A 17,137-nucleotide genomic window follows, 5' to 3' on the forward strand; every position below is an offset into this window, starting at 1 on the left:
AGGTCCAGCACGCGCGCGCTCCCGGCCACGCCCAGCGGGCCCGCCTCGGCGCGTTCTAGGCAGATGCGCTGCGCCTGCAAGCGGGCGGCGAAACCGGGCTCGCTGGCCGGCTCCAGGGCGGCGCGCGCCTCCTGGGGGAAAGAGGGAGGGGAGGAGGGATCCCGGGGCAAAGGAAGGGGAGAGACAGGGGGCAGGGTCAGGGCCGGCTCTGGGCCAATCAGAAGCCGACCCCGGCTTCCGGGGCGGTGGAGTCGGGCCCAGCGGGGAGAATAGCCGACAGCTAATGGGCACCCCCGAAGGAATGAGCAGGCGCAAGCCCAGGGCTGTGGGTGGAGAGGGGTGTTCCCGGACAAGTCCACTCCCACACGCCCGCCGCGGCCGACTCGGGGAGGTCCCAGGAAAGGGGCGTGCCCCCGCCCGCCGCCTACCTGGAGGCCGCGGGCACGGGGCTGACACGGTGCGAAGTGGCGGAGGGCGTCTCTCTGCAGCTGGACCTGAACGTGGCGGGGTACCCGGGGCAACTCTCCGGGGCGGAAGCGGCGCACGGCGGCCAGCTCCAGCCCCAGCGCGTCGGCGAAACGCACTCTCTTGCGGGTGTCGGGGCTACGGCTGCGGGGCGCCCGGGCCCCGCTGCCTCCGGCGGGCGCAGAGCGGGCCCTGCGGCCCCGACTCGGAGCGTGATCGCGGGATCTGGCCCCAAGCCGCGTCCCGGCCTCGCCTGACTCCTCCTCTGGCTCCTCCTCGAGGCTGGGCCGCTGGCTGCGATAGTATGCGCGCTCAGTCAGCGTGGCGATAAAGCTCAGGTTGCGGGGGATGTCGGTGCGGGGGGGCCGCTCGCGGGACATGGCACCCCCCGCCCCGGCGGGGCCAGCCCGCAGCGTCACCGCGCTGCCCTCCCTTCCTCTCTCCCGCGTCCTCGTAGAAGCCTCCGGACCCGCTTCAGCAGCCTCTCGCCGCAGCGTGCTCTCCTTGCTGTCACCTCCAGGATCCTCCACCTCGCGTAGCCCTGCTGTGACCACCTTTCCCTCCCTCTAGCAGTCAGCTCCTAGACTATCACATTCTGCCTTTTGCGAGCTGTCTGCTCTGAGCGTGCGCTCAACGACGCTCATCCTCCAGTTCCGCGGCCGTCGCGGCCAGGGCCCCAGCCCACAGCCCTCTGACAGGTGGCACCGCATCTGTCTTTCCTGCAGCACTAGGGGGCGGGGACTCCACCCTTTCGATCCCGAGTGAGGCCACACAGGCTTTTGAAAAAGTCCTCAACTTCTCTGGCACGGAAAGAGTTAACAGCGGGAGGAGAGAGTAACTTTTCATTTTCTTGCACTGGAAGGTTCAAAATGCCCAGCTTGTGATTTATTTTCAGGTCTCACCGTTTTCTTAAACTTACTTTCCAGGTTTGGGTGGGGTAGCGATGGATGCAAAGAGGGAAAGATCATGAAAGCTAGGTAGAGTCACTTAAATAGAAGGTGAGATGTGGCACTCAAAAGGGTGGGTGGCTAAACACCATCTGTTGAAAAGATTCCTGAACCGAGTGGAGTTGTGGGAAGACCTAGTTTCTAACCCCACATCTAGTGCTATTTAGCTGTATGACCTTGAGCAAGGCACAACATCTCTGGACTTGTTTTCTCAACTGTAGGGAAGTGGGTAAGAGTTCTGATCTCTAAACCAACTGTAAGCCCTTTGAGGGCAAGGGCTGTGGCTGATTCATGGTCAGTTTTAGCAAGAGGTAGGCCCTCAAATTATTGAATGAATGGGCACACAAAATTCTCTTAGAGCTGGGACTATGGGGTTCTAGTTACAGTGGGAGCTTCCAAGAAGGGCACGGAATTGGCTTTTTTCCCTTACATTTTTCCTACATTAGTGGGGAAAAAATCATGCGAAGTGTTTTTAGTTTTTTCTAACTTCCCTACTGATATAGCATAATGTGCTAGGTACTGCTGTAAGAGTGTTACAAATAAAAACTAATATAATGCTCAGAATCATCATAGGAGTGGGGAGTATTATTTCTATTTTACCAATGAGAAAATTGAGGGAGAGAGGATAGGACCCTTCCCAAGGGTCATATAGATAATAATTGGGGAGCTGGGATTAGGACCTCAGCAGTTCAGCTCTAGAGTGCACTCTCTTACAACTTGGTTATTTAAAATTAAAATGTTTAATAATGGTTAACATCTTCAGAGTATTAAAAAAGGGAATCTTAGAATAGAAACGAAATCTCTAAATTTAAAACAGCAGGGTAGATTAACTGTAGAATCATAAGTAACTATGTTGGAAATAAAGAATGAGGCTTGCTATTGTACAATTCATTCCTACTTGCATTTTCACACCAGTTTTAACAACAGTAATGTTATTTATCCAGGACTCAATTTTAAAGCTATATTTTGTTCTATTTTCTTATTTTATACATGTATATAATATCCATGGACATATTCTCTTCATATCTTAGGGTGTTAAATAATCATACACTAATTTATGTTGCAGTCAAGCAGTTTATTTATTTATTTATTTATTTATTTATTTTTGAAAGATGACCGGTAAGGGGATCTTAACCCTTGTCTTGGTGTTGTCAGCACCACACTCAGCCAGTGAGCGAACCAGCCATCCCTATATGGGATCCGAACCCGGGGCCTTGGTGTTATCAGCACCACACTCTCCTGAGTGAGCCACAGGCCGGCCCAGTCAAGCAGTTTAAAATGGTCTTTCTTGCTCTGTTAAAATATGTGTCATTGAAGTAAAATAGATGAGGTTCAAGCCAGCCTACATGGCCACAGCTTTTCTGGCAAAGACTCTGTTGCTTTGTCTACAGGGTGAGCTGCCATCCCTTGGCTCTGTGGTGTTGGTCTGAGATCCTTCAGGTACATAGCTTTGGACCAGGTATAAGTTGTGTTGGTCCAGCAGCTCTATTCTCCTGGCCGCTCAGACTTACACTGAACCTTTATTCCAAATTAATCTTTATTTCTTAAACAGCTACTGCAGTAATCTTCAAACGTCTGGCTAGGACTGCTCAATAACAGGCCAGAGGCATTGCTTGATTCCTCCAGTCAACATTTATTGAGGGTCTATGAGGCCATGAGGACACAAAAGTGAATAAAACTCAGTTCCTGTTCTTAAGGAGCTTATAAATAAATGGGCAGACAGAAATATATTCCTCTAAGACATTTACTTGAAATGAAAAACAAGATGTTTAGAAGAATCCAGGATTGCAAATAAAGGCCTAGACTACGTTATTCTCTAAAGGAGGAGTCGACCTTGCTGGTGGCAGCCGGAGTGATCAGCCCAAGATTAAAGAAGAAATGATGATGGTTGAAAAGACACAGCTGTAAAGGAGTGGAATAGGCTGTGCGTTCAGAGTAAAGGAGAGAATTAACTGTGAACTTGTAAATAGAGTGGCTTCAAACTGAGAACAACATTGTCTACCTGAATAGAATAGGTGATTTTGAAGCAATACAGTGTCAAAGTTAAGACAAACTTTCAGGTCAGACAGAATTAGACTGAGTCCCAGCTTCTTCGCTTATCAGTATATGGCTTTGGACAAATTACTTAACCTCTCCAAGCCTAAATTTCCCTGTCCATAAAAATGAGGCTAAAACAGCCTAAGAATTGTTGTGAAGATAAAATATTATGCATTTAAGAAAGCACTTAGCACCTATTAAGTCCTCAAAGTGTGTTAGTTGTTACTATTATTGTTACAGAAAAAAACCTTGCTTCTCTAGTGACCATAAGGGCAGAGGAAAATATCAAGGCTTGGATTGGACGTAGAAGAAAAGGGAACCAACAGGAAAGGAGGAGAATGGGTTGCTTCTTTCTGGCCTTTGGTTGAGGCTTTCTCCAAATAGAGCTGAAGGAAGTGCCGGCTCCAAGAGCCCAGGGGAGCCCAATCAGAATGCCTGTGAGAGCACTCATGTGGATCAGCTGTGATCAGACTATTTTTTACCATATCTAATATACTGTCATGTATAAATAATATGTATATATAATCTGGAAGGATAAACATCAACCTTAACACTGGCAACCTGCAGGGAGGGAGGTAGAATTGGGTGAGCGTGTGTGTGTGTGTGTGTGTGTGTGTGTGTGTATGTGTTTGAGAACTTGTATTTCATTACTTTGTACTTCTAAACTTGATTTTTTTTTTAATAATGAGAATGAGTTCATGTGTTGGGCAAAAAAAAAAAAAAAATTAAAAAAGAAAATCTGATTACAAAAGATGACGAAAAGTACCTTCAGAAACTGCTTGCAATCCAAGTCCTGGCTCCCTGCCCAGCCCACAAAGAGACAACTGGATTGAAGGTCCTGAAGAAAAGAGGATAGGAAAGGTTTGGTGTCCGTGTGGTGTGTTAGTCCTACAAGGGCAAGGCATCTGGCAGGCAGTTCCCAGCATGATGCCAACTGCTCCTCTTTTCCAGGCACACAATTCTGGGCTGGAGAAGTTCAACAAGTGCATGACACATCAGAGACCTTCCGGAAATGCTGAATTTGCTCTGAGATGTCCTGAGGCCCAGTGCGCTTCTCTGGGAAGCCTCATCTCAGCAGCCCAGCTCAGCCCATGGTGCCCTCCCTGTCCAGCCCTTCTTTTCCTTCAGCAGCCCTCTCTCTTCCCAGTTATGGCCCTTCCCAGGCCTGCGTCCCAGCCCCGCCCCTCTCTCTGGACGCATCTCTGGGCCCCATCATCACCCGGCGCCGGGCCCTCCCTCCTGCCCCCCCTTTCTCCTCCCTCCTTCCTTCTCTCCCTTCCTCCCTCCCTCCCTCCCTCCCTCCCAGCTCCTGCACCAGGAAACGGCCCGGATCTCGGCAGCGGCCTGACCCGTGAGATCCCTAACCTGGCAAGCGGGGTTGGAGAGAGGCTGAGGGTGGGAGTAAAGGAGGAGCTGGGCCTTTGGGCTGTACTGGGGGGAGCTGGGAGAGAGATGGTGTCGGCAGGAAACCCTTGGCCCAGGGTTTCCCGGGAGGACAGTCATGAAACATGGATTCGGCCACACAGCTGGTAGAGTGTCGGGGGCAGGGGCCCAGTCCCTGGAGCTGCAACACCAGCCCTTCCTTGGCCAGACCCTGATCCCTGGCCTTCCCTCTCCTAGTTCTGATCTCCCCCTCCCCTTCCCAGGGCTCCACGCTGGCCAGGAGGATGAAAGGCCCCAGCTGGGGGCTCCTTGCCACCAGTGCTGGGTCCTAAGAGCTGCCATCCAGGCTGGGTGAGTGTCTCCTTCCTGTCTCTGTCCTGGCCAGTCCTTTGCTCCTCCCACCTTTCTCTTCAGGCCCTCTCTCCTCCCCATCTTCTGCCTCTGCCAACATCTTCCTATCTTTCTTCGGGGGAGGTCATAAGCCCCTTCCTCTAGTCAAAAAAGGTGTGTACTGTAGAGGAGCGGAGTTTGTAGGGGTGTCATATAGCTGGTGTTGTGTTATTATGAAAAGAGTCTAAGATATTTTAAAAATGAAACTTACTTGTTTTACATTTAATTTGGCATATTACAGGTTTAATGGTCAGCCCCTCCTGCCCTGGCCTGCACCATAACTTAATTACCTTGTTCTTGCCACTTCCTGTCCAGTGGTCTCTGAGCATCCCCACAGTCTCACTGGGTAGGCCACCAGAAGTGCCCCTCCTGGGCCTCTGTCCATATATTCCATTCATGCCAGACTTTCATCCTTGCCTCTTCCAGCCGCCCGGATGGCGACCCCAGCCTCAGCCCCAGACACACGGGCTCTGGTGGCAGACTTTGTAGGCTATAAGCTGAGACAGAAGGGTTATGTCTGTGGAGCTGGCCCCGGGGAGGGCCCAGCAGCTGACCCGCTGCACCAAGCCATGCGGGCAGCTGGAGATGAATTCGAGACCCGTTTCCGGCGCACCTTTTCTGATCTGGCCACTCAGCTTCATGTGACCCCAGGCTCAGCCCAGCAACGCTTCACCCAGGTCTCCGACGAACTTTTCCAAGGGGGCCCCAACTGGGGCCGCCTTGTGGCCTTTTTTGTCTTTGGGGCCGCACTGTGTGCTGAGAGTGTCAACAAGGAGATGGAGCCACTGGTGGGACAAGTGCAGGAGTGGATGGTGGCCTACCTGGAGACGCGACTGGCCGACTGGATCCACAGCAGTGGGGGCTGGGTAAGAAGCTTCTCAATTGCTGCTCTCCACGTCCCTCTGCAAAGCTGGTCTCCAGGGGGAAGATGGGAGCTCTGATTGGAGGCTGGGGAGGCTGTGTTGGGAGTGAGGCATGGGGCTGAGTCTGCCTGCTTGGGTGGAATCAGACTGAGAAGTGCCCTCACTGTGGGCATCACACTAGACTCTGCACTCCAGGGCTGCCATGCAGTAATCACTGGCTGGGCTCACGGTCCCAAGCAGAGGACAGAATACACAGTACCCAAAGAAATTTTCCTGCAGGGAAATGGTGTCAGGAACTTTTTACACTTGAGTATATGGCATGGGGTGGGGGTGGGGGGTCACGGATGGGTGGGGGTGCGGGGTCAGGAATGGGTGGTGGTCAGGCAAACCTTAGCAAAGGATGATAGTCTTGAGCAGAATTTTTCTCCAAGGAAAGGATGGGGCTCTCTTGAAGCAGAGAGGGCAAATGAGCCAGGTGCTCAGCACGAGCCTCCACCATTTAGAGGGTGTGGACATAAATGCTAGTCTAGAATACCACCTGGGTCCTGCACTGTGTGAGACTGCTGATGCCTTGAGAGGACCATGCAGCTCTGATCCCGGTGGGGGGTCACGGATGGGTGGGGGTGCGGGGTCAGGAATGGGTGGTGGTCAGGCAAACCTTAGCAAAGGATGATAGTCTTGAGCAGAATTTTTCTCCAAGGAAAGGATGGGGCTCTCTTGAAGCAGAGAGGGCAAATGAGCCAGGTGCTCAGCACGGGGGGTGCTGCACATGGGGAGATCAGAAGGGCTGGCAGCCAGTAGAGCTTTGGCTGGAGAGGAACTGGGTGTGGGGTAGTGCTCGCAGTGGATGGAACTGGAACTCTTCCTCTCCTCTTCTCTCCACTCCTTCCTCTCCTGATATCCCTTTCTCCTTTCTCTCCTACTTCCCTTCTCTCCCACAGGCGGAGTTCACAGCTCTATACGGGGACGGGGCCCTGGAGGAGGCACGGCGTCTGCGGGAGGGGAACTGGGCATCAGTGAGGACAGTGCTGACAGGGGCCGTGGCACTGGGGGCCCTGGTAACTGTAGGGGCCTTTTTTGCTAGCAAGTGAGAAAGTCCAGGGCCAGGTGAGGCCAGGTATGGCTGGGGGCCAGGAGAGCAGGAACAGAACAGAGAAATGCCCTTGGAAGAAGTGGGGAATGGATGGGCACGGGACAGGGATGGACAGTGGCAGGACAGTGTATGAGAGAGCTGAGTATGCCAGGCAGGTGTTTGGGAGAGTGAGCTGGAGACATTGGGAGTGTTTTGGTCAGTGGCCCAGGAGATGGAGTCATTCCAGGGTTGGGGGGAGGTGGGAGGGATCATGCCTATAGGTGTGGGCACAGGAAACTACCTGGAGCTTAGTTTGCAGCCCTGAGGAAGGTAGACTTGCATAAGGGGTTGTGTCTCCATTGGGTGAGTGGGATTTGGGGAGCACAGAAGGCACACTCCTTTAGAATGGAAGCTTGGGGTTCTTGGGTAATAGGGAGAGGTGGCTGTGACAGTGGGCTGCTTGGACACGTGCGTGCATGTGCACTCATGCTCTTGTGCATGCTGGGCCGCTTGTCTAATCTGGTGTTGGTGGGATTCTTCAAGGAGAAAACATTCCTTTTGCAGTGGCAAGAACAAGAGGCAGTTCTCTGCCCCTCCTCCCTCCCCCTCCCTCCCCCTCCCCTTGCGCTGATGCCTCAAGGCTCAGGAGGAAACACTGTGCCCACAGAGGGCTCTGGTACTTCTCTGCAGAAAGTCATTAGCAGGGCTTTGGAGAGAAGAGCAGCTCTGCAGCTGGCCTTGCTTCTTCATCATCCCCCTTTCTTGTGCATCACGCACTTGCTGCTGCCTCCCGGGCTCTGACAGCAGGGCAGGGCTGTGGAGCCTCGGTGAGTGGAGGCTTTGGTAGCTGGATCTGCCTGCTGCCCTCCCCTCCCACTGGGGCACAATGGTGCCTAACATATTCCCTTTCTCTAGGACCTCTGTACCCAAACTGAAATTCTAAGTTGGGGCTCTAATTTTCCTTTAGAGGGTGTGGACATAAATGCTAGTCTAGAATACCACCTGGGTCCTGCACTGTGTGAGACTGCTGATGCCTTGAGAGGACCATGCAGCTCTGATCCCCATGGGTTTGAGGGTGACGGATACTCTGTGAGTGGCCTGTTCTGTGTTGTGGGCTTTGGTGCTGCTTTATCAGGGGCAGGAGTATGGGTTCTAGAGTACCTATCATGACCTAGAAGCACTTATGTTTTCTTTGAAGCCACACTGTTTGCATGGATGTTACTTGTCTGTACCTTGGAGTCTGAGGATGTTAACTTTAGAACTCATAGTCCTCTAGAACAGATTCCAATTACAGCTTTTTCTTTTGAGGAAAAAAATGATTCACTCCAGATACATGCCCTGAGCCAGACCTCACTGCTGCACTTTCCAAGGTGCTAAAATTGCTGCTCTCCAGTGTTGACTTCAGACACAGTGCTCTAGAACCCTGCCCGTCATCCTGAGCACTGATCAGCTTAGCTAGACCATGGTTGACTCTTCTTGGAGATTTTCACTTGGTCCCAGAATGTGGCAACATAGTTGTGCTTGCTAGAATGTGGGACCAAATGGCCTCAGGTGTTTAGTCCAGACTTTTGCTTTTGAGTGAGGGCTGCACTTTTTAATGGTATTTATAGGGGAGATGGTAGACTGCATGTGCCACTCGGTCTGTCATGAGTATGCTGATACCAGAAACTCAGAGCCAGTCTGTGGCAAGCAGTTGGGGTGGGGGGGCCTCTGACTTGCTCAGGACAAATTAGGCCAGTGGTTTTCAAACTGCTTGGCAGAGCCCCAAAGTTTCCCAGGGGTTGCCTCAGGAGTCCTTGGGGAGATGAAGGGGGTAGGGGGCTGAACATGCTGGGCAATTTGCCCTCAAAAAGAACAGCTCCCCGTGTAGCTGTCTTACGTATCGGGGTTCAGGGTAAGATTTTATTTGCATTAAGGGGTTTGCTGCTGGAAAAAAGTTGGAAAACCACTGACTAGACCATCAGCTCCAAGTTGGAGCCGGTGCTTCCCCAAGTTTGGAGCGGACTCTTCACCCTACCCTCTACCACTAGGACGCCTATCCTTGTTAGCATTCCTGGGCGCCTTTAGCAAACAGGGGCAGCAAGGACCATGGTCAGGTTACCAAAATGCCCTGCTCTGAGGCCTTCACACCTGGATGGAAAGAGAGGCTGTTTTCTGAAAGGGTAAAGGGCTTGGTCTGGATTCCCAGAAGCATAGCTTACATGGGACCACAGTGGGCAGTTTTGATCTATCCTGTCCTTTCTTAGCTTGAAGGGCAATGGAAACCCCAGAGACTCTTCTGTCAGGGAAAACTAGGGACTCTTCTAGAGCCATATAGTTTCTTGGGATTAGCTCTTGGCCAAGAAGGCTGAGTATGGCTCCCAATTTTTAAATCTATTTCATTTTTTAAAAAATAAGGGAAACAAATGTAATTGCCATTTTTCAAAGATTAAATAGGTGGAGAGGGTGTTTCTTGCTCTCCAGAGCCCAAAGGGACAAATAGGGACTTTGCTTAGGCCAAGGAAGGAGCAGAAGTAGGGCAACTTGGTCCTGCGATTATTAATCCCACTCCCCACTTATTCTAGGGCATACATACACTATTTTACTTTTTTAAATCATAAAACGGCAGAACAGATTTGGTTAGTTTAGAAGAAAAAGCTCTATAAATATAAATATATATATTCCTGTATTTTTATTTAATAATTTATAAATACCAAGTTCATTTGACTTTTATTTTTGTGTAATATGTAATGGTCGTATTAAAAAAATAAATAAAGCCCAGAAGTTTAATGAGAAGGACTGACCAGGGTTTGTGACTTCTACACTGTATAACCTGGGATCAGGACATTCCTTGATCCAGTCATCTCTTCATGACCTTGTTAAGGGCAAGAGTTAGAGTAACAGAGATTTGGGAAAGTGTTGATTGAGACCATTTTTTAAAAAATCAGAGTTGTTCCCCCATCCTCCCTACCCCACCTCCACCCTCCTCACCCCATCCCCACCCCCACCCCAGCCAAATACCCAAAGCCAAGAACTCTGTTTGTCCCAACCCAAGCCTCAAGAGGATGTGTGTATATGGTACTTTGGGACTGCCACAAACAAAAAACAAAGCAGAAAAAAAGAAAAACATACCAAAAACTTTTGTGTGATAGTAATCAAGTCCGCAGTTGTGGTTCAGCCTGTAATCAGAATTGTGTGATAATGAGCGTTTCTCCCTGCTGCCTACTTCAGACTTAAAATAGGGCCGGCAAAAATGGAGCCCCTGCTTCCTTTTCTGGTTCCCTGAGACATTTGGTTTCAGCCCTTTTGGTGCGAACTGCTAAACTGGTTAGAATCTCTGGGAATATTCAGCCCATATCTCTGTACCTCTAGTCTAAGACCACATTAAAATCATGTTTGACAGGAATATTGATCCTAATTTTAAATTTCAAGTGGGAATTTCTAGTCTTTCTATAATTCAGTGTGATAAATTGGTTTCTGGGTATATGTGTGAAATGAAGAGACATATGATCATATAGAGGAATCAGTGTTGCTTTTCCATTCTCCACCTACAGAAAAATCTATAGGAGAAGCCATATCAAAATCAGAGTGGCTTGGTGCACTAGGGGAAAGGGAATGATAGCTAGTGCATTTATCTCCACTGCAGCATGATTGACTCAATGATTGACTGATTGATATTTGCTTAGTTCCAAAAAGTATTTGCAACATCTTACTATAATACATAAAGGACAAAACAAAACAATAGGAAAATGTAGATTTTTAAAGTAGGGGTAAAAGTCAAGGGTTTGGATCACCATACCAGCCAGCTGCAAAAAAAAAAAAAAAAAAAAAAAAGGGGGTAAAAGGAAAATTGAATGAACACACAGAAGAGCATTCTATCTATGAGTAGTATTTCCAAATAATAAAGCTAGGCTATGAATTCAGCTCTGACCTTGGCAGCTAAAGCAAATTGGAAAACACAATGAGATTAACATTCCTTTTAGGATTTATAAAAGCCTATCAGTTGTTCAAGAGGGGCAAAAAGTTTTGTGGCTTTTCTGAGAAGACACAGAATGACAGAGTGGACATCACCCTCTGTAATACCTAACAGCAAATATGATGTTGAGTTTTGCAACACCATTTCTTCTATAAACACCAAATAGGGTTTCAGAAGATTCTAAGCTTGTTCTGTCAGGATCAACACAATTTAGCCCAAATATGCTGCTCTATCATGGTCTGGTTTAACAGATAGATTGTGTTTCCTTCAGACAGTTCTCCAAATATCAGTTTCTCCAAATGGCACTTTTGAAAAAACTGGGCAACATTCAGTTACAATTTCTAGCAAATGGATGGACTGTAGATATTGTTTTTATTTAATAACAGATCCTTCGAAAACTTTAAAAGCTGCCTTAAAAGTGGATACAGAAGAGATATATAAATAAATTAACTATTTCAAAACTCACCCAGAAAACATAATATAACAGAATGCTGTGTAGTTGTTTATTCATTCAATTACTCATTCTTGCAGCAAATATTCAAGCATCTTCTGTATGTTAAGCACAGCTCTAGGCACCGAGGTAAAGTGAACAGACAGACAGACACAAATTTCTGCCCTCATGATGCTTACATTTTAGTAAGGTAAACAAAAATAAAAATAAATTTCATAACATGTTAGAAGGTGATGAATACTATAAAGAAAAATAATTCATTGAAGGAGGATGGGAAGGTATACGTACACATGTAGACAGAGATTTCAATTTTGAGTGGTCAGGGAAGGCCGCACGTCTAAGGTGATTTTTGGAATAAAACTGAAAAAACTGGAAAAATATATTTATTGACATCGAAAACGTTTTCTGTATTTTATTGGGTAAAAAAGAAAATAGATTAGAAAGTAATATATACAATATGATCCCATTTTGCTAAAAATGTGCCTCTTTATATCTGTATATTGAAAATTTCAGGAAGGGTATATGCCAAAATATCATTAGTGATTATCTCTGGGTGGTGGATTTTTTTTTTTTTTTTAAAAGATGACCGGTAAGGGGATCTTAACCCTTGACTTGGTGTTGTCAGCACCATGCTCAGCCAGTGAGCAAACCGGCCATCCCTATATGGGATCTGAACCCGCAGCCTTGGTGTTATCAGCACCACACTCTCCCGAGTGGGCCATGGGCCAGCCCTTGGGTGGTGGATTTTTTTTTTTTTTTAAAAGATGACCGGTAAGGGGATCTTAACCCTTGACTTGGTGTTGTCAGCACCATGCTCAGCCAGTGAGCAAACCGGCCATCCCTATATGGGATCTGAACCCGCAGCCTTGGTGTTATCAGCACCACACTCTCCCGAGTGAGCCATGGGCCAGCCCTTGGGTGGTGGATTTTATGGATGATTTTATTTCGTTTTGTTTTGCTGTCAGTATTTTCTGATTTTTTGATAATGAACACATATTTCTGGTACAGTATATTAAAACAAATTTTTCAGCTACAAAGTTCTAAAAAGTTAACCAAGCAGAATGGAAATTAAGCTGCCAAACATAGGCTCCATTACATTTAAGTGGCTACCTCAATTCCATGCAAGGGTGGACCTAGGAAGTTAAATAGGGCTAGACCACGTTAGAAAATAATTGGGATCTGCTCCAAAATAAAAGTAAGTAAATGATAAAGGTGCCAAGGTTCTATATCAGCATTGTCCAATAGAAATATAATGTAAACCACAAATGTAGTTTTATATTCTCTAGTAACCTCATTAAAAAAGCAAAAATAAACAGGTAAACTAATTTTAATAATATTTTATTTAGCCTAGTATATAAAAAAATTATTTCACCATGAGAATTAATATTATTAAACAGTGAATTATTTCATAGTATCTTTTTCATACTGTGTCTTTGAAGTTTGGTGTGTATTTTACACTTTCAGCACATCTCAAATCAGACTACTCACATTTCGAGTGCTCAATAGCCATGTGTAACTAGGGGCCACCATAAACAATGTAGTTCTAGATTCTAGAGAATTACTGTAGCCTGGATGCATTTCAAAGTAGGAGTTAAAAACAAAGATGAAACTACTTAAGGCCAAATATCTGGGGCCGGCCTGTGGCTCACTCGGGAGAGTGTGGTGCTGATAACACCAAGGCCACAGGTTCGGATCCCATATAGGGATGGCCGGTTTACTCACTGGGTGAGCGTGGTGCTGACAACACCAAGTCAAGGGTTAAGATCCCCTTACCGGTCATCTTTAAAAAAAAAAAAATTAATTCTCAGAGGAAAACATATCTCTTTGATATTCTCTATTATTCATTCAGTTAGCATTTACTCAGCAAAGAGTAATAGGCAAAGGGAATACAAATATAGTTAAGATGGTCACCAGCTGCCAAAAAAAAAAAGATGATGTCCCTGTCTTTTACAGTTTACAGTTTAAGAGGAAAGGATCTTACTTTACAACTCATCATTCAAATATCTTTTTAAATGTGTTTGTTTTTTTGGTAAAGTAATCAGGCCTATTAGAGAAAGTTTGGAAGTTTGAGTGATTTTTTAAAACAAATATGTGACCACTATGGAAAAATTCTAGATGATAGAAAATTATAAAGAGGAAAATTAATCATAATCCTATTACCTAGAGAGAACTACTATTAACATTTTGGAATATTTCTTTCCTATCTTTTATCTGTGTTTCTATTTTATGATCATATTGTACATACAATTTTGTGTACTGCAGTTCTACTTACCATTGCAAGCATTGTCCTTGTCATTAAAATGCTTTGAAGACATGACTATATAAAATTACATACACGTGTGTATAATAATTTTCATGTCCACTTGAACATTTGTTTACATTTTTTCACTTTGATAAACATTCATTCACACATGTTTATTCAATTTTTTTTTTTTTTTCCGGATAGGGATCTGAACCCTTACCTTCGTGTTATAAACACCTCGCTCTAACCAACTGAGCTAACTGGCCAGCCCTATTTATTCACTTTTTAGATTATTTCTTTAGAAAAGATTATAAGAAATAGGATTACTGGGTTAAGAATGTCAACATTTTAAAAGTTTGTTGGTACTTATAGCCAAAGAATAGAAAGACAGTATTGGTTCTTGTTCCTTTCCTCCCCCATGCCGAAGTATTTTTTTTTTAATCGTAAATACATAGTTGTAATCATACTTTATTTATTTATTTATTTTTAAAAAGATGACCGGTAAGGGGATCTTAACCCTTGACTTGGTGTTGTCAGCACCACACTCTCCGAAGTGAGCAAACTGGCCATCCCTATATGGGATCCGAACCCATGGCCTTGGTGTTATCAGCACCACACTCTCCCGAGTGAGCCACGAGCCGGCCCTGTAATCACATTTTAGATACAATTTTACATCGTTTCTTTGGCCTAACAAAAATTATTTTTGCATTTTTATCACACACTATGTGTAAACCTTTTAATAGGTGTATAACAATCTTTGATTGGATATAATTATAGTTTGCTTAAATTTTTGTCTATTGTTGGGATTTAGTTTTCCAATTTTCAGCATCATACATAATGTAATTTTTGTGTATTAAAGCAGACCTTATGCAGTTTTCTTTCCTTTTTAAAAAAAAATTATTGAAAAATAAAGTTACTTAATTAAAAAATAATTTTTTGACATGTATTGATTGTACATATTTATTGGATACACAGTTATAATTGATATGTATTTATTGTACATATTTATGGGGTACAGAGTTATATTTTAATACACGTATACAATGTGTGATGATCAAATCAGGGTAATTAGCATATTCATCATTGCAAAACTTTATCATTTTGGACTTTATAGTTATGGTTTTAGAAATATTTACTTCAAAGGGTTGTTGAGAATTCAATGAGGTAACATAATAAAGAGTGGTGCCTGTTAAAAAATCAAGTCTCAACAGAAATAGGATTCAAAAGCATTATTTAAAATCACATTTACCTTAGTTGGACTGATTAAATTAGGTACCAATAAAACAATCAAATCTTGTTTGGTTAAGATCTACCCTAAGTGAGTCATTGTGCAGTACATGCATGTATTGAAACAACATACTGTACTCCTCAAATATGTAGAAGTAAATGTTAAATTTTATTTATTTATTTTGGCTGCTGGCCTGTATGGGGATCCAAACCGCTTAAAATATTTTGAATAAAATTAAATTAAAAAATCACATTTCCATTAGATGGTTTGATTAAATTAGGTGCCAATGATACAATCACATTTTGATTAGGTTAAGATCAGTATAAAAGACCTTTCTTCCAGGGAGCCCAATCATTTTGAGCTTGTCTTTGGTGCTCAACTTTAGTTCTCCCAGATCACTAAAGCCAAGGAAGATGAACATTTGCAGCGAAATTTTAAGCGACTATGACTCTGCTCTAAGTACCCCAGTTCCTGAGGTAAGGAATTGTGAGGAAAAGTGGGGGCGAGGGAAAGAGTGGGGTATAATGAGTCGTTTGTGACATTATGGTTTGCTAGTAGGCATCTCCTTTTGTCCAGACACCCCTGCCCCGTGAAATGTGGCTATCAAAGTGTAGCTTGGTCTGCCTACAAAAATCCTCTTGCAAACTTAGCACCGCCATTCCTTCCTTCCATTCCATATGGCAACCCTGCTTTCCTGGGCCAGGTCTCATTGGTATCTGTGGGTGCAGCCGGTGGAAAGAAATTCCTCTGAGGTCTGAAGGTGGGCTTGCGGGCTGGGAAAGCGATGATGATGAAGAGTGGTACCCAAATCCCCAATCAAGGCATCTTTGGTCAATAAACAATGTGCTAGGCCTATTGTCCAGCGGTGCAAATCCAAATATAAGATCCAGCACCTCATTTGCCCGCGCTCACAACCTAATTAGGAAACGCAGCACAAAACCACTAAGCCCACAGTGGAGGTAGGCTCAAGTGTTGCGGGAAAGTAGGGGAGGATGGAGTTTGCAGTGGTCTGGTTGAAGAGGGACTGCATGTACAAAGGTAGACTGGGTTCAGGTACACCCACTGGAACAAGGAGTGCGAAAACGACATTCGTGAAGTAGCCAGGTACTGGGGTGTCTAAGGCCACAGTAAGGAGTTTTGAGACTTTACCTGGCCAACAAAGAGGAGTCAGTCTGGTAGCAGTGCGGATTGGACAGGCAAGAGAACAAACAGGCTGAAACTGGGCAGGAGAGGAGGGCCTACAAAAGGTCTACGCAGGAAGACAGGACAGATAGGACTCGTGACTGGTAGCTCTGGAGTGAGGATTCCTCTCAACTTGCTGGTTTGGAAGACCTGGTGGATGGTGGTGCCAATAACCTGGATGGGCAAAGTAAGCTCCTTCTTGGATTACTCCATTTAGGACCTCCATTTTCGGCAACATCCCACCTAGTGGTGTTTCCTGGGCAGGAGACCAGTTTCCAGAAACCGCCATTCTGTTTCGGGCCTCTGCCCTAACAATTAGCTCACTAGTTGGCCAACAGTAGTATAAAGATGGCGGTCCCTAAGGCCTGACTAGTCATGTGACCTCGGATTTCCCTAACTTGTAGCCCCGCAGACCGTTCGGGGACAGGGTTCACCTGTCACGAAACGGACGTCAGCCCTTCGAATCTCGCCAGCCAACCGGCGTCTGAGACTGGGCCACTGCGGTAAGGCGACAGGAAGACTGGTCCTTTCCAGTCGCCTAGCCAGGGGCCAATCACTGAGCGTCCTATACTTCGCGGGCCCGCCTATAGGCGGGGTAGAAACAGGAATGTCGTCACAGTCTGGTCGTATTGTTACCTAAGGACTCGAGAAGAGGTGGGACGCGTATTGATTGACAGACAGATTTCTCCTACCGGGATTTGAGAATTTGGCGCAATAACCCGCCTTAGAGGTGGGGTCTTACTTGATTGCCAAGTAATATTCCCCAATGGAGTCCTAGCTCTTGGTGACAGGCAGGCTGCTTGACTAATGAATCCTCGGCGTGGCCGGCGCAACTCTCCAATCGCCGGGCGGCGGGCCCCAGTCTGAGCGGCGATGGCGGCGGCGGCGGCGGCGGCAGCGGCAGCGGGGGCTGCGGGCGGTC

At 46.3% G+C, this 17,137-nt stretch overlaps 2 protein-coding genes across 2 annotated transcripts in view; one reads left to right on the top strand and one right to left on the bottom strand.

Annotated features, from left to right (window-relative positions):
* The window catches only part of PPP1R3E (protein phosphatase 1, regulatory subunit 3E), a 3,569-nt gene extending 2,724 nt beyond the window's left edge, over positions 1 to 845 (bottom strand). Inside the window, exons 1-2 of the mRNA XM_008566576.1 lie at positions 429 to 845; positions 1 to 131 (exon numbers count right to left, since the gene is read on the bottom strand). Of these exons, the coding sequence (XP_008564798.1) occupies positions 1 to 131; positions 429 to 845 (548 nt within the window). The remainder of the gene's footprint in view (positions 132 to 428) is intronic.
* A 3,818-nt stretch (positions 846 to 4,663) lies between these two features.
* On the top strand, positions 4,664 to 10,542 carry BCL2L2 (BCL2-like 2). Its single transcript, XM_008566577.1, has 4 exons — positions 4,664 to 4,800; positions 5,096 to 5,183; positions 5,649 to 6,088; positions 7,027 to 10,542. Exons 3-4 carry the CDS (start codon positions 5,657 to 5,659, stop codon positions 7,174 to 7,176), a joined length of 582 nt encoding a protein of 193 aa, XP_008564799.1. The 5' UTR covers positions 4,664 to 4,800; positions 5,096 to 5,183; positions 5,649 to 5,656; the 3' UTR covers positions 7,177 to 10,542.
* Positions 10,543 to 17,137: the final 6,595 nt, after the last annotated feature.

Source organism: Galeopterus variegatus, unplaced genomic scaffold (genome assembly GCF_000696425.1).
Source record: "Galeopterus variegatus unplaced genomic scaffold, G_variegatus-3.0.2 Scaffold253, whole genome shotgun sequence".
In the NCBI taxonomy this organism is placed as follows: Eukaryota; Metazoa; Chordata; class Mammalia; order Dermoptera; family Cynocephalidae; genus Galeopterus; species Galeopterus variegatus.